A 26,559-nucleotide genomic window follows, 5' to 3' on the forward strand; every position below is an offset into this window, starting at 1 on the left:
GGGGAGTCGGGCTTGGGTTTCCTGGTTCCGCAGAGGCAGGCAGCGTGCTTACGCAGCACGCCAGGCCGGGGGTGGGGCGGGCGGCCAGGCTGGCGGCGGAGGCGCGGGGCCTGGTCCCGCCGGCACCATGGCCAAGACCGTGGCCTATTTCTACGACCCCGACGTGGGCAACTTCCACTACGGTGAGGGAGCAACATTGCACGCGAGGGATTTCGGGACGCGGAGGTTTCGAAGCCGGGCCTACAACTCCAGGGATGGGTATTGACGAACTCTCTTCTCCCACCCCCAGGGGCTGGTCACCCTATGAAGCCCCATCGCTTGGCATTGACTCATAGTCTGGTCCTGCACTACGGCCTCTATAAGAAGATGATCGTGAGTCTCACGGCTTCTGCTGGGGATTGAGGGTGGGGACGAGCTGCGGCCTTAGGGATAGGTAGACTGCACTGAATGCATCAAGAGTGACCTACCCCTGGCAGGGGGGAGGTGGATAGAAGGAACCAGAAGCACCCCCATATGCAGAGTGTTGGTGGGTGCATCCACTGAGTTAATGAGAGTTAATTTTTAGGTCGGCCACCTTTTGACCTCAAGTGCACCAAACTTTGGCCTACGGTTAGGGTGAAGTGGAGCTGGTTTGCAGACACAGAGTATTTCCCTCCCTTGCATCTTAGGACAGTTCTGTGGCCTCAGAGAATGGAAAGCGGCTGGCTCAGTGTATCTGGATATGAGGTTTATCCTCATTCCCACCCCTTTTCCTCTGCCACCTTTCTTCACCGCCAAGCTAGAGTTCTAGGGAGGACTTTGCAGCCCTGTGTGTAAATGTGTATGTGTGTGGAGGACAGTAGGAAGTGTCCTGGATATTCCCTTTTCAATCTAGAATACCCCCGCCCACACACAGAGTTCCACTTAATTACTACTCAACCCTCTGTCTCCCCCTGTATACACATCCTGTCTGTCCCTGGCTTGGAATTTATAGAGGTGTGAATGTGATCATAACATACGGCCCTTATGCATCTCAAGGGGAGTTAGCCAGCGGTATGAATGAGTGTCCACTGCTTGTACTGAGCCACAGACTAGTGAATTGATCATAGAAATGACTGAGGTGATGTTAATGCCTGAATCTCTGACTCTTGAAATTGTTTGCCTGTGTGTGCCTATGAGCATTTTCTGGGGAGGGAAAATTTTTTGCTCTTGTTCAATTTCTAAAGTGTGTGACCATCTCAAGAGATAAGAAACCTCTGGCTTAGTACCTGGGCATCTTGAGCTTTAATTAGAAGGTTGTTGTGTGTCCCATATTATTTGATTCCAAAATTAAGAAGAACTCAGAGGAGAGAGAGGACAGAGCCAGCACCCAGGGGAGATGAGTATGAAGAGAATCAGGAATAGGAGATCCAGGGAACAGGGCAGGTGAAGGGAGCTAAGGTTTGAGAAGGGAGAAAGGCTGGGCTGGAGGTAGGAAGGAAAAGGCAGGCCCAGTGGTCTTTAGAGGGCTTGATCATAAGAAACTCCCAAGCTAATCAAAGTCTCTCTTCTTCACAGACCTTTGTCTCATAGAATAACAAGGATTGGGGGGGAAGGGGGTGAGGGGACTGCTGTGTGTGGTTTTGGACAGTCCCCAGGGCTGGGCTCAGTGTGGTCAGTCTCAGCCGGATGAGTAGGACTGACCCTGTCTGACTTCATCTTGTGTTTCCCTCTCAAGGTCTTCAAGCCATACCAGGCCTCCCAGCATGACATGTGCCGCTTCCACTCTGAGGATTACATTGACTTCCTGCAGAGAGTCAGCCCCACCAATATGCAAGGCTTTACCAAGAGCCTTAATGCCTTTAACGTGGGCGATGACTGGTAAGGGGAGGACTGGGACCTTTGATGCCAGGCACCTTGATGCCAGGCATTTCAGTGAGAATACTCGAGTGAAGTCTTATGGCAGCAGTGGGAAGATATGTAGGGGTGGAGGGAGGGATACTTGTCAATGAATCATCATTTACTTTTGCTTATTCAACAAATATTGATTGGTTATTGGCTGTAGGCCAGGCCCTGTACTAAGTGCTAGGGATGCAATGATAAACAGTACCAATACAATTTTAATATAGCCCTTGTGCTAAGTCCTCTAGAGGAGAGGTACGTGACAGACTATGAGAGGGCAGACATGGGAGAATTATCTAGCCTGGGCTGGGGCTGGTCAGTGGCGACTTCCTAAAAGAAGTAATGAAGATTGGGCTGAGTTCTAAAGAAAGTAGGAAGTAATTAGGTGAAAGACAGTTGGGAGGATGGAGGATGAGGGGAGGAATGGGAAGTAGGGACAACATGCCCTAGGGACATGAGGGACAACATCAGGACAGAGTGTGACTTATTTAAGGAACAGAAAAAAGGCCACCCACGATATCTGAAGAGTGATCTGAATTGTGTCTAAAGAGATAGGTAGGGCCTTAAAAAAATAAACAGCCCTATTATGAATTGGGGTTTCAAGCCACCACAAAGCTTCATGCCATGAAGGCTTTCTTGACCATACCAGCCCCAGAGGTCTGTCCCACTCACACTATACTGCTCATTGGGTTGTTCAGTCATCGGAGGGTTTTAAAAAGCAAGAGAGTGTTTAGGTACAACCACGTTTATGTTGAGCTTATTTCATATGAGAAGTCAGCTCAGAGTTAGGTCTTGTGGGGGAAAGGTGGCCAACAAAGATAAGCCATGATCCTTGTAGTCTGCATCCACTAAAAGATAGTGACCACAACAGCTGCCATCTGCTCCATTCATTTTTAAACTTTTATTTATTAGGGAAAATTTTAAACATTTCTGCTAGTAGAATAGTACAGTGAACCCCCATCTATCCATCACTGAGCTGCAACACTTAGAGCAGATGGCTAATCTTGCTTCATCTGTGTCCCCGCACGTTAGGTTATTTTAAAGCTAATCTGAAATGTCACTCCTTTTTGTCTATAAATATGTTACTATATATCTCCAAATGATATTCTTTAAAAAAATGCATAGTATCATCACACCTGAAAAATCAACAGTAATTCATATCATCAAATATGCAGTCAGTACTTAAATTTCTCCAATTGTCTCACATTTTTTTCTTTTTTGCAGTTGACTTATTTAAATTAGGATTTAAATAAGGTCCACATATTGTATTTGGTGGCTCCATCTCTTAAGACTTTTAACCCTTAATGTTTCCTTCTTGCCTTTGAATTTATTTATTTATTTTTGCCACGCCTTGGCTTTCAGGATCTTAGTTCCCTGACCAGGGATTGAACCCACGCCCCCAGCAGTGAAAACATGGAGTCCTACCCATTCAATTGCCAGGGAATTCCTTGAATTTATTTTTTGAAGAAATGAGACTACATCAGTTCAGTTCAGTTCAGTCGCTCAGTCGTGTCCAACTCTTTGCAACCCCACAAGCCACAGTTTCCTATAACAGCTACGGTTTCTTGAGTAATTTACTCTGCTGTGCTGAGGATTACTGGTATATCCACTTAATTCTTACACCAACCCTGAGATGTAATAGTCATTTTCATGATGGTAAACATTAAGTACATACATTGAAATTTGAGGAGATTTTGATAACTTAGTCTGGACAGTGGCAGTGACAGGATTCAGGTCCCGAGGCTAGGTTTTTAAACACTACACCAATCGGTTTCCCCGAAAGAGCCTACCAGTAGAAGCAGACTGGGCTGGAGGATTGAGGCCGACTCCTTAGACTGGCACTGAGCGCCTTCCCAACCTTATCCCCACACCTCTGCTGCACATGGTGTCTTCTCAGAATACCCTTTGTTCCCCATTCAGCCTCTCCAGGGCCTTCTCAGCCTTTAAGCCACCACAAAGCTTCATGCCATGAAGGCTTTCTTGACCACACCAGCCCCAGAGGTCTGTCCCGCACACACTACCCTGCTCATTGGGTTGTTCAGGCACGTGCTGTCTTGGGAGCTTTCTTGTTCTTTGTGTTATTGCTCCTGCTGGTTTTGAGTTCACTTTATAGGTCTGGGAATGTAAAGTCCACCCTCGGGCCACAGCCTGGGGCCCTGTGAGTGCTCTTTGTGCAGTTAGCAGTACTATCACTGCGCCTCTCTACTTCCCATCCAGTGCCTCGAACAAGTCTAAGTATGCGGTTTGGTTCAAAATATTTGTTGAATAAATTTGCAGATAACTTGGGTATGTATGTAGGAGGGGCAGAAGGGGTTATTGAAGAAAGGAGACTACAGGGCTTTGGGCTGGGGAGAAAGGTGAAGGGAGGAAGTGGACAGAGGAAGAAGGGCTCCGACTTGCTCTTCTTCCTGCAGCCCCGTGTTTCCCGGGCTGTTTGAGTTCTGCTCCCGTTACACAGGCGCATCTCTGCAAGGAGCAACCCAGCTGAACAACAAGGTAACTGTACCCCGAGTCCTGTTTCCCCCTTCCTGTGGGTCCCTGAATCCAAGGCCTTAACCGTGATCCTGAGCTCCCAGCTTTGGGGGTGGGCAGGAGAAGGACTGTGAGTTGGGCGTTTGTCTTTCAGATCTGTGATATTGCCATTAACTGGGCTGGTGGTCTGCACCACGCCAAGAAGTTTGAGGTGAGTGAGGAGGTAATGGGGGAGACAACAGCTCCACTAGGGTAGGAGGTCAGGATGGCAGTCGGGGGGCAGCTGGGTGGAGGAATTGTGTCTCTTTGTAATACCACTATACTATCTTACCATAGGCTTCTGGCTTCTGCTATGTCAATGACATTGTGATTGGCATCCTGGAGCTGCTCAAGTAAGTAGCCCAGGAGGAGATGGGGCTACTTACGAGGCTCTTGGCTGAGGTCTGAGACTGCCCTGGCCCTGACCCTGACCTCCAGCCCCACACTAGCTTCTCCCAAGTTCTTGATGCTTTTCTCAGGCCGCCTCTTCCTGTGCTCTGCTGCAGATTCCCCGCTGCCTGCTCACATTTCAGCCTTCTCTGCACATCCCTCTCCTGTCCCTGCCTCCAGGCTGGAGCCCCAGGGTTGCCCTTAGGGAACTGGTGGTATTAGGTTTCAGGTGACTTGGGCCAAAGTAGACTCTGCATAATTTCTGGCCTTGTGTTTGGGAGGAGTGGGTTGGGGGCTTTTCCTCCTGGGGTTCACCTCTGCCTCAGACGCTGGCTTTGCCCTCACCCCAGGTACCACCCTCGGGTGCTCTACATTGATATTGACATCCACCATGGCGACGGGGTTCAGGAAGCCTTCTACCTCACTGACCGAGTCATGACAGTATCTTTCCACAAATACGGAAACTACTTCTTCCCTGGCACAGGTATGGGAATAGGAATGCCTGTCCCCTTTATACTCCTTAGCTCTTACCATGACTGCCTCCTCCGCAGGCTCAGGTCTCAGTTCAGGTGGCCCCTCCTTGGAGAAACCTTTCCTGATCACCCTGTTACTCTGTCACATCACTCTTTTTTTTTTTTTTTCCCAAGCACTGATTGCTGTTTGAATTTATTGTGGGGTTTTGTTTTGTTTACTGTCTCCCGCCTAATCATGCCTACCTCCCAAGAATATGAGCTTGGTGGGATTTCATTTATTTCGTTAGTTCTTTTTCCTGCTGTATCCCGATACCTAGTTCACAGCCTGGCTCATAGCAGGCCCTCCAAGATTATCTGTTGAATGAATGCAAGCTGCAAGAGACCTAGTGGTTTGAGGGAGTATGTGGTGGACGTACATAGATGGATTGAGAGGCCCTCAGCGTACGTGGTGGGGTTGAAGCAGCTGGCACCCCCACCCCCATCTTCTCCACAGGTGACATGTATGAAGTTGGAGCAGAGAGTGGCCGCTACTACTGCCTCAATGTACCCCTGCGGGACGGCATTGATGACCAGAGTACGTACTAAAGTCTTCTCCCTGCTCACTAGGCTCCTTCTCTCTCTCCCTCCTTGAGTTAACCTCTTCTGCCTGGTATTGTCTACTGTTGGGCCAGGTGTCCTTCAGGATGAATAGCCTTCAGAGGGACCATGAACTCCCTGGAAATTGTATGCAACATGTTGTGTGTATGTGCATTTTTCTGGGAAAAAAGGTCATTAGCTTCCATCAGTCCCTCCAGAAGTCTCATGAACTTCCCCACCCAGAAGTTTGGAACCAATGCTTGTCCCTTTGGGTTGCCCCTTTCCTGGGCTACATGCTCTCTGAACCCCCTTTTTCCTTTTGTTCCCTGTCTCCCCATCCCCTTGGGGTGCCAGGTGCCCATCTTTGGCCCTCTCCCAGGTTACAAGCACCTTTTCCAGCCAGTTATCAACCAGGTGGTGGACTTCTACCAACCCACGTGCATTGTGCTCCAGGTAATACTGTCAGTGCCCCCTCAGGCACTGAGGCCTGAGGGAGAGAGTAGGAGAGAGGAGACTCCTTAGGCTGGTGGGGGAAGGGGCCTGAAGGGCAGTGCTGACATTCTGAGTAGTTCTCTCACTGCAGCCACCTGGGGTTTTGATTTTTGCAGTGTGGAGCTGACTCTCTGGGCTGTGATCGATTGGGCTGCTTCAACCTCAGCATTCGAGGACACGGGTGAGAACTGCTCTTCTTCCACTCCCCCAGGTTTTCAAGTGGCCTTGGGCCTCAATACATGGAACAGGGGTAGCTGGGAAACAGGCCTCACCTCCTTTTGCAACTCAAAAATAGCTACATGTTGTACTTTGAACCAGAACTGTCATCTTGAGCAGTGTTCCCCAGTTGGTAACATTCACATTAGGTTCTTATTAGGCACCTGTTGTGTTCCAGGCATTGTACTAGGAGATGGGGAGGCAGTCAGGGAACTCCCATGCAGTTTACGGTTCAGCCTAGGAAACAGGCAAAACTATAAGCAAACAAGATAGGTAGATTGTTATAAAGTCTATGGAAGAAAAAGATAGCTAAGATACAGGATAACAGTGGAGAAACTACTTTAGGTACCATGATTTGGAAAGAATTTTCCAAAATTCTGAGCTGAGACCTGGAGCCTAAAAGGAGTGAGCCATAAGAGGAACAGAGAGGTCCATCCCAAGTGGTGAGAAGCGCGCATGCAGACATGCAGAGACAGGGCAGAGGGGTATCGTGGAGGAGATGAAGTAAAACCAGTCAGATGGAACACAGAGAGCAGGCTCTGGAGGTGGTTTGAGGTGATGTCTGAGAAGTCGGCAGCTTTGGGGTCATGCAGAGCCTTAAGACCTTGCTAAGGAGTCTGGATTATATTTCAGATGTGTTGGGAAACTGTTGACAGGTTTTAAGCAGGGAGGTGACATGATCCAGCTTGTGTTTTAAAGTGACTGCTCAAGACTTCCTTGTCAGTTCAGTGGTTAGGACTCTGCACTTCCACTGCAGGAGGCATGGGCTTGATCCCTGGTTGGGGAAGTAAGATCTCACATGCCTTGTGGCACAGCCAAATAAAAAAAAGCAGCTGCTCTGAGTGCTGAGTGGAGAAAGGTATGGGGTGGGGCTGGGCACACGGGAGTGGAAGTGGGAAGACCAGTTAGGGAGTTCTTGGTCTTGTCTTAGACGGGGGACTAAGTTGGAGGAGGTGGCAGTGGGAAGAGGTAGGTGATGTGATTTATATTTTGGTGGCTAAACTGACAGCACTTGCTGGTACATTGGTGAGACTAGTTGATTAACAGGTAGGGTGCCAAGGTGGGTGCTGAGTAGGACAGAGGTGAGAGAGCACTCTGTTTTAAATTTCACCGAGACACAACGTGCAGACAATAAAGTACACATATCTCAGGGATATAACTCAATGATTTTCGCTACCAAGATCAAGATACAGAACACTTCTAGTTTCCTTGTGCCCCTTTCCAGTTAGTCTCTGGTTTTTGGTGACTTCCTCCACCCATTCCTCTGGTTTCTCTTAACAGGGAATGCGTTGAATATGTCAAGAGCTTCAATATCCCTCTGCTGGTCCTCGGTGGTGGTGGCTACACTGTCCGGAATGTTGCCCGCTGCTGGTGAGCATGCCCCCGTTTTCCCTCCTCTCCCTTGTACAGTGTGAGCTAGGGGCTCCCTGAGAGATGGCCAGTGGACCTTTCAGCCCACTCGCTCAGCCTGCCCTGCTCTGCTGGTTTGTTTCAGGACATATGAGACATCGCTGCTGGTAGAAGAGGCCATTAGTGAAGAGCTTCCCTATAGCGGTAAGGACCACCCCATGATGCCCCCACAGCAAGAAGGCCATTCTCACAAGACCATAGAATGGCCTGGTTTGAAAGCGGGTGGGAAGTTTGACTTTCTCAGAGCTCTGCAGACTAAATCCCTGGGCCCAGAGCGGGGAAAAGGTTGAGCAGCTGTTATGTAGGGGTTTTGGATGGAAAGGAAAGAGATAGGCAACTCTTGGGACCTGCCTGTGTCTATTTGAGCCATTATGTCTCCTCCTTTTTCCCCAAGAATACTTCGAGTACTTTGCCCCAGACTTCACGCTCCATCCGGATGTCAGCACCCGCATCGAGAATCAGAATTCACGCCAGGTCAGCAGCTTGGAGAAGCTGAGCACAAGGTTGGAGGAGCCCAGGAAAGGTCCAGGATGTGGGAAATCAGAGAAGCCAGGGGAGAGAATCTCAGCCATCACTATCTGTTATCAGCTAGGAGGCAGCCCCAGTGAAAGCACAGGCAGTCAGGGTTGGGAGGAGGGACAGCTGCCAGCTGGGGGAGTCAAACTAGGATGCAAAATGGGACTGAAAGTAGGACTGCAGGGACAAAAGGCATCTACAAGCATTGACATCCTGGGAGTCACTGGGAGCTGCTCATTGTCTATTCCTCATCCCCAACCAGTATCTGGACCAGATCCGCCAGACAATCTTTGAAAACCTGAAGATGCTGAACCATGCACCTAGCGTCCAGATTCACGATGTGCCGGCAGACCTCCTAACTTACGACAGGACTGATGAGGCTGATGCGGAGGAGAGGGGTCCCGAGGAAAACTACAGCAGGTCTGGAGCAGGGACATAAGAGCAGGGATTTCCAGCAAGCTTTGGGGGAAGTTAAGAGGGAAAAAGTAAGTTAGACAGCATTAGTCTAATTGTCCTCAGTTTACCTTCTTCAGTATACAACCATCCCATACTTTTTTTTTTTTGCCCTGATTTAATGACATAAGTGAGGTATATTTATTGTAAAACTTTTCAGTTCAGTTCAGTCGCTCAGTCGTGTCCGACTCTTTGCGACCCCATGGACTGCAGCATACCAGGCCTCCCTGTCCATCACCAACTCCTGGAGTTTACTTAAACACATGTCCATTGAGTCGGTGATGCCATCTAACCATCTCATCCTCTGTTTTCCCCTTCTCCTCTTGCCTTCGATCTTTCCCAGCTTCAGGGTCTTTTCCAATGAGTCATTTCTTCACATCAGGTGGCCAAAGTATTGGAGTTTCAGCTTCAACATCAGTCCTTCCAATGAACATTCAGGACTGATTTCCTTTAGGATTGACTGGTTGGATCTCCTTGCAGTCCAAGGGACTCTCAAGAGTCTTCTCCAACACCACAGTTCAAAAGCATCAATTCTTCTGTGCTCAGCTTTCTTTATAGTCCAACTCTTACATCCATACATGACTAGTGGAAAAACCGTAGCTTTGACTAGACGGACCTTGGTTGGCAAAGTAACGTCTCTGCTTTTTAATATACTGTCTAGGTTGGTCATAACTTTTCTTTCAAGGAGTAAGTGTCTTTTAATTTCATGGCTGCAGTCACCATCTGCAGTAATTTTGGAGCCCCCCAAAATAAAGTCTCTCACTGTTTCCACTGTTTCCCCATGTATTTGCCAAGAAGTGATGAGACTGGATGCCATGATCTTAGTTTTCTGAATGTTGAGCTTTAAACCAACTTTTTCACTCTATTCTTTCACTTTGACCAAGAGGTTCTTTAGTTCCTCTTCACTTTCTGCCGTCAGGGCGGTGTCATCTGCATATCTGAGGTTATTGATATTTCTCCCGGCAATCTTGATTCCAGCTTGTGCTTCATCCAGTCCAGTGTTTCTCATGATTACTCTGCATATAAGTTAAATAAGCAGGGTGACAATATACAGCCTTGATGTACTTCTTTCCTGAGTTGGAACCAGTCTGTTGTTCCGTGTCCAGTTCTAAGTTTCGTGTTCTGTGTCCAGTTCTAAGTTTCTGTAGATTACAACTGCACTGTTCAGCATTTATGTATAAACGTCTACAAGGGCACACATACACTCATTTTCAGTGTTGTGCAGTCTTTTTTTTTTTTTTTAATAAAAGTTGGATCATTCTGTACATGTTCTACAATTTCCAAGTTTTTTTTTTACCAGTGTATCTTTCTGTGCCAATATATATAAAAATCTGTACTTCATTATTAGCTGTATAATATTCCATGGTGTGGACATACGGAGAAGGCAATGGCAAGCCACTCCAGTACTCTTGCCTAGAAAATCCCATGGATGGAGCAGCCTGGTAGGCTGCAGTCCATGGGGTCGCTAAAGGTCGGACACGACTGAGCGACTTCACTTTCACTTTTCACTTTCACACATTGGAGAAGGAAATGGCAACCCACTCCAGTGTTCTTGCCTGGAGAATCCCAGGGACGGGAGAACCTGGTGGGCTGCCGTCTATGGGGTCACACAGAGTCGGACACGACTGAAGTGACTTAGCAGCAGCAGCAGCAGGTGTGGACATAGCATAATTTAACCAAGTGCCATTGACAGGCATTTACATTATTTCCTGTTTTTTTCACTGTTACAAAGAGTGTGGCAGTGAATCCCTGTCTTTGAGTACTTGAATGGGTTAGATTCCTGGACTTGTTGTTGCTAGGTCAAAGGCTGTGTGCAGTAAAGTTTTTTTTTATTTGTTGCCAAATTGCCTTCCAGACAGTCTATAACAGTTTATATTCTTGCCAGCATTTTACTGACTCCTTCCAGATTCCAAGCTGGACAGGTCACTGCACATATACTGCTGTTGTAAGGCCTTAGATTTCTTTCCTCTGTTAATTTTTTCAGGTGTGATAGTTGTATTGTGTGTATGTATGTCTTTTTTTAATATATTTACCTTCCTGAGATACATATTAAAAAATTTACAGATGCACTGAGTTAGAGGAAAAAACAACCAGAATAGACTTCAAAAAAAACACAAAAGCTGAAGCAAGCTTTTCTGAAAAATGAAGGAAAAAGACAAGAGAACCCAGAAGTGCAGAAACAGATGCATTTAATAGAGAACAGATTTCCTTATGTGACTGGGGATAACCACAGCTGGATGTTTGCAGGACACCTGGTCCTGCTCCCACACACTGTTAAGAATTCTGAGTCGACTCTGCTGCAGAGTCTGATGGGCTTCTCAGTCCTTTCCAGAATCTTCTCTCTGTCTTAAGAGTTCATACTTCCAGATCTCTCCGCTGGACCTGGGCTTTACAGCTTAGACTCTTGGGACCACTCCAGCCCTTCTCCTCGATGTGTACCCCTTCATTTCCTCTCTTGGTTGAGGATGTATCTGAACATCTGGCCTCAGGGATCCGTTTTGACCCCTCATCTCCATCTCAGCTTCTCCAGGGCTCTGAGGCTTGACTTCTGGAAATTGATCTTCTTAAAAATCTGTTTTTCAGTTTCTTCCTTTTGGAAGTTTTTTTCATCTATGATTCCAGGCTGGTATCTGGGCCTTGTCTCTGCATTATACAGCCTGTTGCCAACAGCCAGCAGAAGCCTCTGGCCTCTTCCGGTCCTAAGCCCTGTTACTGTTGGACTACCCACTGAGTTCCTTGTTTTTGATGCTTGTAGCATATCAGCTATATAGGATATGATATTTATATTAAATTATACATGATACAATGCCATCAAGTCATCATTCTCTTGCCATCCGACAACCCTGAGAGGTGCTATTCTTAAATTAACAGAAGAGGAATCTAAGGTTCAGAGAGGTTAAGTAGCTTTCCGAAGTTCTCACAGCTAGTTAAATACCAGGGCTGAGATTCAAACCCGAGTCTCTGACTCCTCACCTTTAACCCTCGCACACTTAGAGGTAACTGAGACTTTGCTCTCCAGGCAGAGGGAGTGTTTCCTGATTTTGTTCCCCAACTTCTCTTTGATGACTTTCTCCCTTCTTTCTCAGTTAACAGCTGTGGGCAAGATAACTTACTCATATTCTCCCAGAGAATAGTTTTCCAAAAAGAAAACAGAATTGGGTACATATTGGGCCTTGTATTGCTTTCATATCACTTCACCCACTACATACAGGTTTTGTATGTCACACCTCTGCTCAAAATGCTCCTTTCCATTGCACTTAGAAGAAAGTCCAAATTCCTGACGAAGACTTTAAAAGGCACTGCGTGCCGGCCCTTACCCTCGTCCCTGGTCTCATTCCTCACGACTCTCTATCTTCTGTCTTGACCTCCTTCTCTCACTTCTCTCACCTGTCTTCCTTATAACCTTATAACTTCTGTACTTGGTTTTCTTACAGCTTGAAGTGGTCTTCCTGAGATGTTTGCCTGTCCAACTTCTTCTCAGTCTTCAGGTCTTATCTTGTCAGAACAACTGTTCCTAATAATCTTGTCTGAAGTTTTACCCTTTTCCTCCCATAACTCTTAGTCACGTCCCTTTATTTCATTTTATTCATAGTGCTTTCCACCATCTGAAATTACTGTATTTTTGTTTTTGCTTTGTTAGTTATTGTCAGTCTCATTTATTAGGTAAGTTTTTTGAGGATAGGCAGAAATGTCGTCTGGCTTATTCTCTCCTGTCTCGCTAAGGCTTATGACAGTGTCTGGCACAGAGTAGTCTGTCAGTAAATGTTTATTGACTCCATGAGTGGATGAATGGATAGCAGTCAGTCTCTACCAACAGAAGGAGAGGAGTGGTTCCCTGACAGTGGGGGCCTGAGAGGTGGCTCCAGACAAGGTGCCTCTGTGGGAGAAGGCTGAACTTGGAGAGGGGAGCCTGACCTCTCTTTCTCTCTTCCCTTGCTTTGTAGGCCAGAGGCACCCAACGAATTCTATGATGGAGATCATGACAACGACAAGGAAAGCGACGTGGAGATTTAAGAGGAGCTGGGCTTGCTGTGTCCCCAGGAATTCCTTTTTACCTCTTGGTTGGGTGGGAGGGAAAAAGTGTGGTTCTCCCACCCCTGGTCAGGTTACCTTCAGAGCTTTTACCAACCCTGGGGGACAGTTTGGAGACCACATCTGGTTCTTGAACCAACTATCCCCTTTCTTCTCTCCCTCAAGGCCTGAGAATGGTACCTTTTAAGGTTTGAATGGGGACAAGGATAGCCATCTCTAGGACAGCCTAGGCTTGGGCCCTAGAAGCCAGTACTAGCCCTTTTGGCTCGCTTATTCCTTCCCTACTTCCCTCCAACCCAGAGACTTTAGGAGTGAAGGGGCAGACAGGAGTAAGGTTGCCTTTGACCTCCTCCTCTCCTGGGTTCTCCTACTATAGGCCTTGCTTCCAGTGCAGGTGAAGAGTAAAGGATTTTAAGGGGCTCTGGCTCCTTAACATCCTAACCCAGATGATGGGAAGTACGGTTTTGAAATGGGGGAGGATGTGAAAATGTCTTGTTCTGACTTTCGGTTTTATGTCCATTTTACCACTCTTTTTATCCAATAAACCAAGTTGGTATTTTTTGTACCTTTTGCCTTTTTAGGAATATTCTTCTTACTAGCTGCCTGTGTGTGAACAGAGGAAATGGGATGATGATGTATATAATAAAAATAATAGTTAACATAGTTAACACTTACATTAGTACCTGTCCATATGGATTCTACATGGATTATCTTACTCATATATAGGGCATTAATAGAGCATTTTAATTAAGAGTTAGACAAACCTGGGCAGATTAGTAGCTTCAGAGAGGGAATAGAGGATGACTTCAGGCTTTTAGTCCTGGGTGTTTGGATTGGTGATGCTAGTTAAGATACACTGAGAAAACAGGTCAGGTACTTAACACAGTGCCTGATATAAGCAGTTGCTCTTTATCTTCATTGTTTATGTGAAGAATGATGCTGGATACTATAGTAGCCACAAATATGGACCCTTCCCTGGAGTCTACAGTCCAGTAGGAAGGAATGAAATGCTTTAGTAGATGTAGACACTGGTATGGGAAAGAAGAGCAATACTTGGATCACTCTTCCATGCTTTGATCCTGTCTGTTTCTCAGCACTCCAGCTTAGAGAGTAAGTAGCTCTTTAGGACTGTTTTGGACAAATTGAGTTTGATGAGTGGGCTGGGCAGTCCTATGCAACTCTCCATCAGGCAATTAGAAAGTGAAAGGTAAAAGCTGAAGGTCAGATTTAGGAGCCAGCTGTTTTGGCAGACTCCTTGTAACATCAGTTCAGTCACTCAGTCGTGTCCGACTCTCCGCGACCCCATGAATCACAGCACGCCAGGCCTTCCTGTCCGTCACCAACTCCCGGAGTTCACTCAAACTCATGTCCACAGAGTCAGTGATGCCATCCAGCCATCTCATTCTCGGTCGTCCCCTTCTCCGCCCACCCCCAACCTTTCCTAGCATCAGAGTCTTTTCCAGTGAGTCAACTCGTCGCATGAGGTGGACAAAGTATTGCAGCTTCAGCTTTAGCATCAGTCCTTCCAATGAACACCCAGAATTGATCTCCTTTAGAATGGACTGGTTGGATCTCCTTGCGGTACAAGGGACTCTCAAGAGTCTTCTCCAACACCACAGTTCAAAAGCATCAATTCTTCGGTGATCAGCTTTCTTCACAGTCCAACTCACATCCACTGGAAAATCCATAGCCTTGCCTAGACGGACCTTTGTTGGCAAAGTAATGTCTCTGCTTTTTAATATACTATCAAGGTTGGTCATAACTTTCCTTCCAAGGAGCAAGCGTCTTTTAATTTCATGGCTGCAATCAGCATCTGCAATGATTTTGGAGCCCAAAAAAATAAAGTCTGACACTGTTTCCACTGTTTTTCCATCTATTTCCCATGAAGTGATGGGACCAGATGCCATGATCTTTGTTTTCTGAATGTTGAGCTTCAAGCCAACCTTTTCACTCTCCTCTTTCACTTTCAATCAAGAGGCTTTTGAGTTCCTCTTCACTTTCTGCCATAAGGGTGGTGTCATCTGCATATCTGAGGTTATTGATATTTCTCCCGGCAATCTTGATTCCAGCTTGTGCTTCTTCCAGCCCAGCGTTCCTCATGATGTACTATGCATATAAGTTAAATAAGCAGGGTGACAATATACAGCCTTGACATATTCCTTTTCCTATTTGGAACCAGTGTGTTGTTCCATGTTCAGTTCTAACTTTTGCTTCCTGACCTGCATACAGGTTTCTCAAGAGGCAGGTCAGGTGGTCTGGTATTCCCATCTCTTTCTCTTATTGTGATCCACACAGTCAAAGGCTTTGGCATAGTCAATGAAGCAGAAATAGATATTTTTCTGGAACTCTCTTGCTTTCTCCATGATCCTTGTAACATACCAGACCCTAGATTGAGCGCTGGCGGCTCCCTAGTGAGTCACTGACTGTCCTCCAGGAACACGCAGTTGAATCCTTTTGCTGGTTGGGAGCAAGATAATTAAGTCCAGAGTTTGAAGGCCTACTGGGTGCCACATGCTTTTCACACAAGGGACCAGATGAAGGTGATAGAATAGAGGGAACTGGTGAGGGAAGAATCAAGCTAGTAGAGCAAAGAACACACTTTTGGAGAATGCCTGTTCTTTTCACTCAGTTTGATTTATGTCAATTCAGTTGAGTTCAGTTGTGTTCAACTCTTCGGGACCTGTCGATCACCAATTCCCAGAGCCTACTCAAACTCAAGATTAATCGAGTTGGTAATAAGATCCAACCATCTCATCGTCTGTTGTCCCCTTCTCCTTCTGCCTTCAGTTTTTCCCAGCATCAGGGTCTTTTCCAGTGAGTCAGTTCTTCATGTCAGTAGGGAACCCTTTTTAAACACAGGACTTGGCAATCAGACCAACCTGGTTTTAATTTTTTTGTCAATTATGTGTCCTTGGACAAGTCATTTCAATTGTCATTGTACAAATTTCCTGTCCTTGAAATGGTGAGACTAGTGGAATCTGTCAGATGCCATTGTGGAGGTTCAGTAAGAAAATACATGTGTTTTTGCATAGGGTCTGGCATAGAACAAGTATATGGTAAATGGTTAACTATTATTAAGTTTCAGGCACAGTAGTGGCAATAACTAGTTTTCCCAGATTAGGAACATGGAACGCAGTAGACCTGGGATTTAAAACTAGGTAACTGATGGAGGTGGATTTGAGTGAACTCCGGGAATTGGTGATGGACAGGGAGGCCTGGCGTGCTGTGATTCATGGGGTCGCAAAGAGTCGGACACGACTGAGTGACTGAACTGAACTGAACTGAATTGAACTCCAGATCTAGTAGTTTGCTTTAGCACGGGCCCTGAACCAAGCTCTGTTCTTGGCACATAAATGGTAGCTATCACTTTATTTTTTCGTGCGCTCCATGGGTATTGAACACATAAAAACTATTATCCTGGAAAGCCTGGCACTAAATTTTCTGCCAGGATAAGTCTCTCTCATGCGATTTTTTTGGTTCAGATAATAATATCACACTCTGGGGTGTGAGAGGGTCCTGGCTTCACAGCCACGTGGGCACTGAGTGAGAGCAGGGAGGTCTGTGCCGCTCCAGCCGGCAGGCGGCGCTGTCCCAGAGAGTTACACCACCCACTCACCACCCCCCCAACGTGAGTCCAAATGGTTAGGCCCGCCAGGCAGGTAGTGCGCTTCCGCGGCTTTCCTCCACCCTCTCCCTTCCCGCGTTGGTAGGGGCTGCGGGTCCGGGCGGAAGTGGGGCAGGCGGGCGGGAGCGAGGCGTCGCCCTTGTATATTCATGAGGCGCGCGCAGCCCGGCATGCTAATGAGGCGGGGCGCGGCGGCGGACTGAGAAGCTGCTGGGCGGCGGCGGCGGCGGCGGCGGCGGGATTGGAGCTGCCCGGCGGGAGCGGCGTGGGCGCGGGGTCACTAGCAACGCAAACCTGGACATGGAGCCGCCCGGCGGGGGCCTGGGACCCGGCCGCGGGACCCGGGACAAGAAGAAGGGCCGGAACCCGGACGAGTTGCCTTCGGCAGGCGGCGACGGCGGCAAATCCAAGAAATTTGTGAGTGTCCCTCCCACCTGGTTCCCTCAGGCTGGCCCCTTAACCGCCCTCAGGACCCCTGAGACCCCCGCAGCTGGCCCAGGGGTGTACGCCCGTTTCTAGGTAGCCGCCCCCGCGCCTCCCTTCCTCGATTTGCTGGGTGCTGGGAGCCGAAGCCCGACCTCCGACCGCTCTGGGACCTCGGGGATCCCCGGAGTCCCACTCGGCTCTTGCCCTGGCAACCTCGGGGCTTTCTTCACCCGCCTTCTCCCCGCCCTCATGTTCTGCCCTTACCCCGCGTAGCGCTGGACAGTCTCAGCCCTATCTCTTCCCTCTCAGCCCCACTTCCTTTCTTCTTCCTCCGTTACCCGAACACGCCTTCTCTATCTCTAGCCTCAGTGCTTTTCTGGGTCCATTTTCTCTTATTACCCTTCCCCCCTTTTTTGGTATCTTCTTATTTGCTTCTCCAAAGGTCACTTCCTTCCCCAAGCTTGATCCCTTTCACCTGCTAACTTTGCTCCCGCCCAGTCCCCTCTCTGGGCCCTCAGCCCGGTGTCACCTGATAATCCTTCCCCTCAGGAATGTTACCTGACTTGGGCCTTACCTTCCCACTTCCCTTGGACGTTTGTCCTTGTGACTGCAGAAATGGGTTCCTGCCCAGTTCCTATGGTCGTTGAGTATGACGGTAGTTGGCTTTCCAGTATTTCCCCATCCAGAGAACCTGTCTCTTTGCCCTGTTGCTAATCGGTCACTTGTCAGGGGATTGGAACTTCTCGCAAGAATATGCCCTTCTTGACTTAAGAGTGGTGATCACCCTCCCCCACGGGGAAGAAGTTGGACTAAAAAGGTCCAGAAGTTTTTGAGTACCTGATTATATTGTCTTCTGTGCATTTTCATGATGACAATCTCCTCAGCTCTTCCGCTACCTCCTGTGCCCCAAGGCTACTGATAACCTTTTTCCCGACCTGTCGAAGAGTCGGGCTTTCCTCAGGTTCCAGTTACTTCCAATCTGAAAGAGTATTGGTATTCGTGTAACACCGTGGTATCTCATTATCTTTGCCCACACTGAATCTTGGTTTTTACTCTATCCAGGGAAAGATAGGGGGCGCTGTCCAAGATAGGGCGTCTTGGATCTTAATAACCGAACCGAACTGAACTGAACTGAACTAGTTTTGTAGTCTTCTCTCCCAGGTAATTAACTCCGCCGCCCCAGTGTCTGTTTCTACTAACCAAATGGTTTCTAACTTTCCTTCTTTCTCTTTTCTCTTATCCCCACCCATTAGCATTCTGACGCAACTCCACAAGTTTGGGAAGAAAACTGAGAAAGTGATGAAAACAAGAAGATAATGTTACTTTGGGACATAGAGGGTTGAGATGTGGAGAGTACTGAACAGATTTAAAATAGTGACTCATCCCTTCCTACCTATTTCCATCAAGACAGGTGCTTCTGGACTGTCCTTTCCAGTGACTATAGGCTGTCAAGTCAGTGCCTGTTTTTATCTGGTGACTATCTTTTTCTCCCCCAGAAATGTGGGTTTAATAGTCTTGACAACCTTCCCTCACTGGTGATCAAAGCACCATTCTCCTAGGTTTCTTTAGGATAAGCATGACACTCTAGTTAGGGAGCTTTCCTGCTCAGTCTTAAGCTTTAGGGCCCGTGTATCTTCTATTTCTGTATCCTTTTAAAGTTTTGCTTTTGTTTCCATGGGTACTATTTGACCTTACTCACCCGAATTCCAGCTATTTTTGCTGATTTGTAGTGACCTTTGTGACTTGTAAATGTTTTTCAAGTTCTAAATGGAATTTTATGAGTGCTTTTATCTAACACGAGTTTCACTGATTTGTGGATTCTGCTAAGTATTTGGGGCTGAAAGGTGAGATACCTGAGGAAATTCAACTTCTTTTCCCCTGTTTTTTGGAATGTCCATGGAGTCTTGTGTATGCTGAGTGGATTTGGCTCAGAGTTGTTGCTATTTGCTTTAGGGAGGGTGGAGCTGAACCAAGTTCTCTTTTTCTTTCGAGGTGTTTTTCTTAACTCTTAATCTGCTGAGTTTTTAGAAAATATGCAACACACACAGGTAGTGAAGAGAATTGCATTCCTGGCTGGGGGATTGGTAGGTTTCCAGGGAAGTAGCGCTGTTTAACCATACCTCAAGGTTTTACCATAGTCTGTCTTTCTCATTGCTTTTTATGTAAGAACTCTGTGGAAATGAGAGCCTAGGAGGAGCGTTGCAATCCACTTCTCTTTGTGCCTGTGTATGTATATGGGGGTGGGTAGAGTGGGCGAGATTGCTGGTTTGCATTTGTTACCCATGGCTTAGTTTTCTTGAACTGTAGGCTAAAAGTGAAGTCAAAGGGGTTTCGCCTACTCCACCTTTTCTAGTGTGTGTCCTCGGGAACTCCATTAAGAATACATTTTATAAAACTGCACTCGTTTGGATTGAGTGTGCCTGAAGATTATTTGTTCGCATCTGAGGAGTTACTAATCCCTTTAGCTGCTGTATACCTTTCCAAGCTTATGTGGGTTCTAAGCGCTGATCAACTGATGAGAATACAGAACTCACAAGTTACCAAAGATTTGCTCTTTACTCTCTGAGGTAGCTTGTGTGTAAAGGACACAAGGAACCTAAGTTGAAAAAGTGGTGAGGATCGTCTTTTTAAAATGTGGTGGTTCGAGATGCAAACGTGTATGGTGAAGCCAGGCTGTCTGGTGTTCCATTCCTTGGTTCTTCTTCAGTCTGTCTCTGGGCCATGAGCTTATCCCTCGTCCAGCGTTATTTCAGTTCCTTTCGGAAGCCCTTAAGACGAAGATAAAAATGCTAAATGAACAGAGTGTTTTCTTACTTTTTAGCAGTGATGAGTGTGGGTGTCAGACTGATTTCTGAAATACGTGTAAGGGGAGTAAGTATAACCAGGATGTTAGGAGGCTGCAGAGCATTTTTGCATTTTGTAGACTGCATGTCTTCTCATACAATCAAGGATTGATGTGTTTTAAGAAAGACTATTGCATCTTGATTCAGCTAGGAGCCTAACTTTGTAAAACATGCTTAGTGTGGGATTAGAGAGAGTACAAGGTATGTAATTTTTAAAATCTTGTTTGTTGTTAGACACATGTTAAATATTTACCATGTTGCTGTTTCTAAAATGTAAAGTGAGAGTGAAAGTATGTTTAGTTGTAGATCCCTGTCCATCCAAAATGACAGCAAGGATGAAGGATGCTAGGCAGAATTTTAAACAAATATTAGGAAAGGTGAAGATTATAAAAGAGGTGGAGTTGTTCATGCTTCTTTCCTCTTAAAAATACTAACTTTGATCCTAAAGGTCACTCAAAACCAAGGAGTATGCAGAGGACTTTATATAAGTCATTTGTGTTTTTTGAAAGTTGATAAACACAGGGATTACATAGTTTGAAAAGAGGGAGGGGAACCTACAGGAATGTTATTGAGAGTTTGAGATGACAGCATGATACCTTAAAAATTTGCCCTCTGCCTGCCTAGTATTTAAAGACACAGCCCAAGGATCACTGGATAATGTTACTTTTACTTGTCTCTAAGGAAATCCTCCTTCACAGGAGGTGAAACTGAGGGAATGCCTCAGCATTTAAATCTCATGAGAGAGTTGTTAAATGTGGGGATATTTTTATAAAAAGAGTTGAAACTTTTATGACCTGTAAATTGTTTATTTAAAAAGCTAAGAAAATAGTAACAAGTGAGGAATGATTTAACTTTGTTGATGGGCATACAGGTCAGAATAGACTAATTTTATTCCCTGTGTGGTAAAATCACCTTTTGTTACCCCTGGGGTACTCAGTGTATTTTGTAAATGGATTGCCAAGTTATTCTTGGGAGAGTGTTATATTTTCAGTGAAATGTAATAGAGGCTTACAAGATAAGGTGTGAATTAGAACGGTTAAAAGCGTGTTTATTAACAAGGAATATTCGGTATTGTAGAGAAACAAAGTTTGCACATGCAGGTGGTGTTTTCTCTCATTTTGTGTCTCAGTTGAAATCATTCATGACTACCAAAAGCACCCCCATATTCAAACAAACCTTGTGTTTTTCTTTATTTTGTTGAACCTTCTATTCTTTATCACTTTTATTTGAAAGCAGTAGGGGAAAAAAATCACCTCTTGCTAACCAGCAGAGCACCATTGATTGGTTGTCCCTGATTAGGGTTAGGTGAGACCGTGCCAATCCTCCCCTGCCCTGCTGTCATTCCCTCCCTCTGTTTTTTAATATTGCCCAGCTGCTGTAAGAACTGATTCTAGTCCTTTGGATAGCCAGGCCTTTGGGGAATCAGTAGTAGTATAAGATGTTGATGCTAAAATTTCTTAAAACTACAAAGCTAAAATTGAAATGTAAAGAATATTTTAATCACTATGAACATATCTTATTACCTCCCTGCTTTTTTTATTAACAATTTTTCTTTTTTTTCAAACAATTTTCTAATTGAAGAACTCATTTTTAAGAAAGTTACTGAAGGAAAAGGGAAATTGAGACCAGTATTTTAAGGAATTTTACCACTGATTACAGAATAACTCTGGGTGAATCATTGTTCTTTCAACTTTGAGATTCTTACTTCATTCATTATTAAAGCTTGCTATGAATGGTAGTCTTAAAATTCTAGAGTTGGAAGGGACTTTAAATGTCATCAAGCCCAAACACCCACTCAGTGCAGCAGCAATCCCTTCTTACAGTTGTTGTAGGTTGAAAATTGAATAAATAACTGGAGGAGGAAAAAAGCATAGATTTTGGATTCTACATTTCCTTTAGTAAATTTCAGGATCTTGGAAGAAAGTGATCATGTGAAAGGAAGAGATATGCTAGAAACTCTGAGACTGAGAGAGAAAAGATTGAAGAAAGTGACTCTGTTGCATAGTTCCGTGACAATTAGGGAGCATCAATTTGTCCTTTAAATAGTTGCTTAAATTTCTTCCCTCCAAGAAGGGGGATGAGATGGATAAGGGGACACAAGAAAGAATTGTCATAATGAACTGAATTAAGAGAAACACGTTGCATTCGTGTGTGGAAGCAATGTTATATGGAAGATGGGAAATTTTATCCTCGGTTGTGATTATAAGTGGTCTTTAGGCAGTAGCTGCTTTGGCATTTTGTCAGGGTAGCAGATACAGGTAGAGTTTATGGTGTCCTAGATGATTTTTCCAGGTTTCGGATTGTGACTTATTCCCTGTTTTAGGAATAATACTGTTTGAAAGCAATAGGATTTTCATTTTCTTTTAAGACTTAGCATACTTTAAGGATGCAGCAGAGATTGATTTATAAACTGTCTTTGATCCTAAAGGTTACAGAAAACCAAGGCAGTAGGCTTATATCTCAGATATAACTGCCTTTTTAAAAATATGTTAGAACTTGAGGATCAAGTAAAAAGATAACCCTCACTTTCTGCCCCACCCCCCACCAGAGTAGCTCATACTTTATTCGGGGTCTTCACCTTTCTGGCTGTTAACCCTAACCATCTTTTTTATTGGTGTATAATTAACATATAATAAACCGCATATATTTAGTGCACAATTTGTGAAGCCATTACCATAGTCAAGATAAAGAATATATCCCACACCCTCAACAGTTCCTTCTGCCTCATTGTAATCTCTTCTTCTCACCCCTCCTTGTGCCCCAGTGCTCAGGTAACTAAACACTGATTTGCTTTCTTTAAGTGTAGATTGTTTGTATTTTCTAGAAGCGTATATAAATGGTATTATACACAATATGAACCCTTTCTTTTGGCTTCTTTCAGCATAATGTATTTATGTTAGCTCTATTAATAGCTCATTTTGTTGTTGTTGCAGAGTAGTATTGCATTGTATGGGTTTACCGTAATTTTTTTTTTATAATTTTATTTATTTATTTTGGCTGTGCTGGGTCTTTGTTGCTGCCCAGGCTTCTCTTTAGTTGTGGTGCCCAGGTTTCTCATTGTGGTGGCTTCTCTCGTTGCAGAGCATGGGAGGCTCAATACTTGTGGCTGCCAGGCTCCAGAGCACAACCTCAGTAGTTGTGGTGCACTGGCTTAGTTGCTCCGCTGAATGTGGGATCTTCCTGGATCAGAGATTGAACCTGTGTCTCCTGCATTGGCAGGCAACTTCTCTACCACTGAGCTACCAGGGAAGCCGCTACCATAATTTATTTATTTACTGATTAGACATTTGAATTGTTTCTAGTTTTGGAGCTTTGTTTGGATTGTTTCCAGTTTTGGTTCTTTATTGTTTTGCTGGGAACATTCATGTACAAGTTTTTGTCTGGGCATACGCCTTTATTTTTCTTTTGTAAATACCTAGGAGTGGAATGATTAGGCTATATGATATGGCTATGATTAACTTTCCAAGAAATTGCCAAACCATTTTCCAAAATGGTTGTACCATTTTACAGTTTCACAAGCAGTGTATGGGTTCTGGTTCTTTGTCAGCTCTTCTTATGATCAGTCTTAAATTTTAGCCATTCTAGTGAGTGTGTGAGGGCTTCCCAGGTGACTCAGTGGTAAAGAATCTGCCTGCCAGTACTGGAGATGTGTGTTCCATCCCTGGGTTGGAAAGATACCCTGAAGGAAGAAATGGCAACCCACTCCAGTATTCTTGCCTGGAGAATTCCATGGACATAGGAGCCTGGCAGGCTGCGGTCCATGGGGTCACAAAGAGTCCAACACAGAGAGCTATTGAGCATGCACGCACACCTGCACAGTGGGTATATATAGTGTGGACACAGAATTTGTCTGCCATTTCAGTAAGCAAAGGATGTTGTGGCCATAAAGCCATCAGCCACTGTTGGGGTCACTGATGGTGTACCCTGAGGGGAATTCAGGAAGGAGAAAAACAGGTTGCCAGCCACCAAGCCATCAGTCACTGTAGCTGTCCTGACAGTGCACCCTGAGTGGAATTCAGGATGGAGAGAAATTGGATACTGGCCTTAGGTAGTTAAGATGTGTATCAGAGGAATGATTCTCTTACATCTTCCCATATACAGAAAAGTGCTGAAATCATTAATTTGAGATAATCTGTTTTGTGATTAGCAGTAATCTTTTGATGTACAACCTCATGTTGTTTTTTTTCCAGCAAAAACTCCTATGTATCCTGGTTCCTTTCTTACACCTTTGGGATAGTCCCTCAGAGCTGTCTGAGAGACTGCCATCCCAGGCTGTAGTCCTCAGTAAGGCCTTTGAATAAAACACAAATTTCAGCTTTTAGGTTGTTCGTTTTTTGTTTTTTTTTTTCAGTCAACAAATGGTATCTCATGTGGCTTTTTTTTTTTTTTTGGCTGCACCAGGTTTTCATTGCTATGAGCAGGGGCTACTCTGCTGTGCATGGCTTCTTGTTGCGGTGGCTTCTCTCGTTGAGGAGCATGAACTCTAGGCATGTGGGCTCAGTAGCTGCGTTTCAGGGGCTCCAGTAATTTTGGCACATGGGCTTATTAGTTGCTCTGAGGCATGCGGAATCTTCCCTGACCAGGGATCGAACACCTCTCCCCTGCACTGGCAGGTGGATTCTTTACCACTGGACCCCCAGGGAAGTCCTCAGAGTGGCTTTAATTTGCATTTCTTTAATGATGTTGAGCATCTTTTCATGTGTTTACTTGCTGTCTGTATATCTTCCTTGAAGTATCTGTTCAAAAATTTTGCCCACTTAAAACTTTTATTACAGTCTAAATACAGGTCCTTTGTTGGATATATGTTTTACAAATGTTTACTTCCTCCTGTGACTTGCCTTTTCATTTTCTTAACAGTATATTTTGAAAAACAAAAATGTTTAGCTTTGATGAAGACCAATTAATTTTTTCTTTTAAATTAATTTTTATTGGAGTATAGTTGCTTTACAGTGTTGTTTAGTTTCTGCTGTACAGCAAAATGAATCAGCCGTACATATAATATATCCCCTCCTTTTTGGACTGAAGTCCAATTAATTATTTTTGCTTTTTGTATCACACTTCAAAAATCTTTGCTAAAATCTCAGTCACTAAGATATTTTTCCTGAAAGTTTTAAAGATTTAACTCAAATTCTCCTCTTATCACTGGAAATGTGAGTTATATTCCACATGTTCTCTTTAGGGTGTAAATTTTCGCCTGTAGACAAGACAGACCATTTCCAATTCTTTTAGGATTGGGGACCTTTGAGATTCTATTTATCCTGAAAGCATTTGCATCTCTTATGTGGCATCAGAAACCTTTTGTTTTCCTGTACTCAGTGTGTTACAGGTTGTATAATGTCAATTTTCCTATCTATAAATATTAATGATTATTCAGCGTCTTTATAGATAGGAAGATTATTTCATTGCAGACCGGAAGGACAGGGAGTAATAATAATAGTAAGAGTAAGAATAATAATAGCACTTGTCTGTTACACTTACTTAGCCCTAGTGCTGCACTGAAGAGCTCTAGACTCATTATCTCATTGATCTACATCAACCTCATAAAATAGGTACTATTATTATTCCCACTTTATAGATAATTAAACTGAAACGCAGTGTGATCAAGCAACTTGCTTTAGGTCATAGAACTGGAATTCAAAGCTAGGTCTAGCCAATTAAAAAATAAAACACACACAAAACCATGTTTTTATTTAGTGCATTGTGTTGACAGTTTATTAGTGTCCAGTTTTTTCACTTGTATAGTGTCAAAGGAATTCACTGTTAGGAATTTCATAGGAAATTTTGATGGTATATCTTTAGAGCCCTTTGACTACTATGGTTTATTAAAACTGGACTTTCCTTCAGTTCAGTTAGTAGGAAAGAAGTATTGGGTCTAGGTGAACAAAGTGCAGTGGCTAAATACCTAACTGCTTTTTGCATTTAATAATTTAGACTTTAAACCATTGCAGGAATCTTAATTAAATCTTTCTTTTCTTAAACATGTAAAAGTAGCTATTATAGTGCATGCAAAACCTATCTTTCTCTTGGTTATTAAAAAGTTGTCTAAATTATTATTTTTAAAATGTAACCTTATCTCTTTTGTAAATAGAACAGCTCTAACAGTATCACTTGTCAGGAATTACTGTCAAGAGCAACAAGTAGTAGTCATGTAGAGGGAGGAGCAAGCTGCTGCTAGACCAGCTCTCTAGTTGTCTTTTCTATATTTTAGAACTGGTCCTGAAACTTGACCATAAGGATTGCAAATTGTTACCAACTCCAGGGTCTCTCCTGAGTCTGGGAACTGCTGAAGTTTATTCTCTAGACCTAGCAGTTGGTTAATAATTAAGACACTGCCACAGAGGTCCAGGTATCTGGAAACTAGGATTTTGTGTATGATTGGTGGCAAAGAGTAGAGAATACAGTTTCCTTGTTTGTGTGAATCTACCCTAGATCCAAAAGGCAGAAGATCAAGAAGTCATGTGGTTGACCTAACAGGTTCAGTCCATGCATTCCAGTGTTCTTGCCTGGAGAATCCCAGGGACGGGGGGAGCCTGGTGGGCTTCTGTCTATGGGGTTGCACAGAGTTGGACACGACTAAAGTGACTTAGCAGCAGCAGTAGCAATCTCATCCATGGCTGTAGAAGAATGGACAGGAAAAGCTCAAAGGCCATGAACCTAGGAGTGGGGACTCCTGAGATTCTGTTTATCCTGAAAGCATTTTCACTGCATATGTAGTGTTAGAAACCTGTTGTTTTCC

The 26,559-nt window shown here is 44.8% G+C and overlaps 2 protein-coding genes across 3 annotated transcripts in view; both read left to right on the plus strand.

The window, feature by feature from the left end:
- Positions 1–27: 27 nt before the first annotated feature.
- Positions 28–13,603, plus strand: HDAC3 (histone deacetylase 3). Of its 2 annotated transcripts, XM_055429719.2 has the most exons (15): positions 28–182; positions 290–372; positions 1,697–1,839; positions 4,275–4,356; positions 4,487–4,543; positions 4,669–4,724; positions 5,112–5,245; positions 5,728–5,808; positions 6,190–6,263; positions 6,419–6,483; positions 7,800–7,889; positions 8,014–8,072; positions 8,323–8,402; positions 8,707–8,864; positions 12,842–13,603. In XM_055429719.2, exons 1-15 carry the CDS (start codon positions 128–130, stop codon positions 12,909–12,911), a joined length of 1,287 nt encoding a protein of 428 aa, XP_055285694.1. In that variant the 5' UTR covers positions 28–127; the 3' UTR covers positions 12,912–13,603. The 2 variants fall into 2 exon arrangements, with proteins under 2 accessions (XP_055285694.1, XP_088694725.1); XM_088838599.1 differs by lacking the exons at positions 28–182; positions 290–372; positions 1,697–1,839; positions 4,275–4,356; positions 4,669–4,724 and having other exon boundaries at positions 4,512–4,543.
- Positions 13,604–16,823: 3,220 nt separating this feature from the next.
- Positions 16,824–26,559, plus strand: part of DIAPH1 (diaphanous related formin 1) — a 118,269-nt gene continuing 108,533 nt past the window's right edge. The window contains exon 1 of the mRNA XM_088838609.1: positions 16,824–16,971. Within this exon, the coding sequence (XP_088694735.1) occupies positions 16,855–16,971 (117 nt within the window). The 5' untranslated portion in view covers positions 16,824–16,854. The remainder of the gene's footprint in view (positions 16,972–26,559) is intronic.

Source organism: Moschus berezovskii, chromosome 8, assembly GCF_049115385.1.
Source record: "Moschus berezovskii isolate FMDL1 chromosome 8, NW_MosBer_1.0, whole genome shotgun sequence".
Lineage (NCBI taxonomy): Eukaryota > Metazoa > Chordata > Mammalia > Artiodactyla > Moschidae > Moschus > Moschus berezovskii.

What these genes read in the sequence shown, in the direction of transcription:
- HDAC3 (XM_055429719.2), top strand. Translation starts at nt 128, where the DNA reads ATGGCCAAGACCGTGGCCTATTTCTACGACCCCGACGTGGGCAACTTC. An exon ending in GGCATCCTGGAGCTGCTCAA is followed by an intron (nt 4,725 to 5,111) that starts GTAAGTAGCCCA and finishes CCCTCACCCCAG; the next exon opens with GTACCACCCTCGGGTGCTCT. An exon ending in CGGAATGTTGCCCGCTGCTG is followed by an intron (nt 7,890 to 8,013) that starts GTGAGCATGCCC and finishes GGTTTGTTTCAG; the next exon opens with GACATATGAGACATCGCTGC.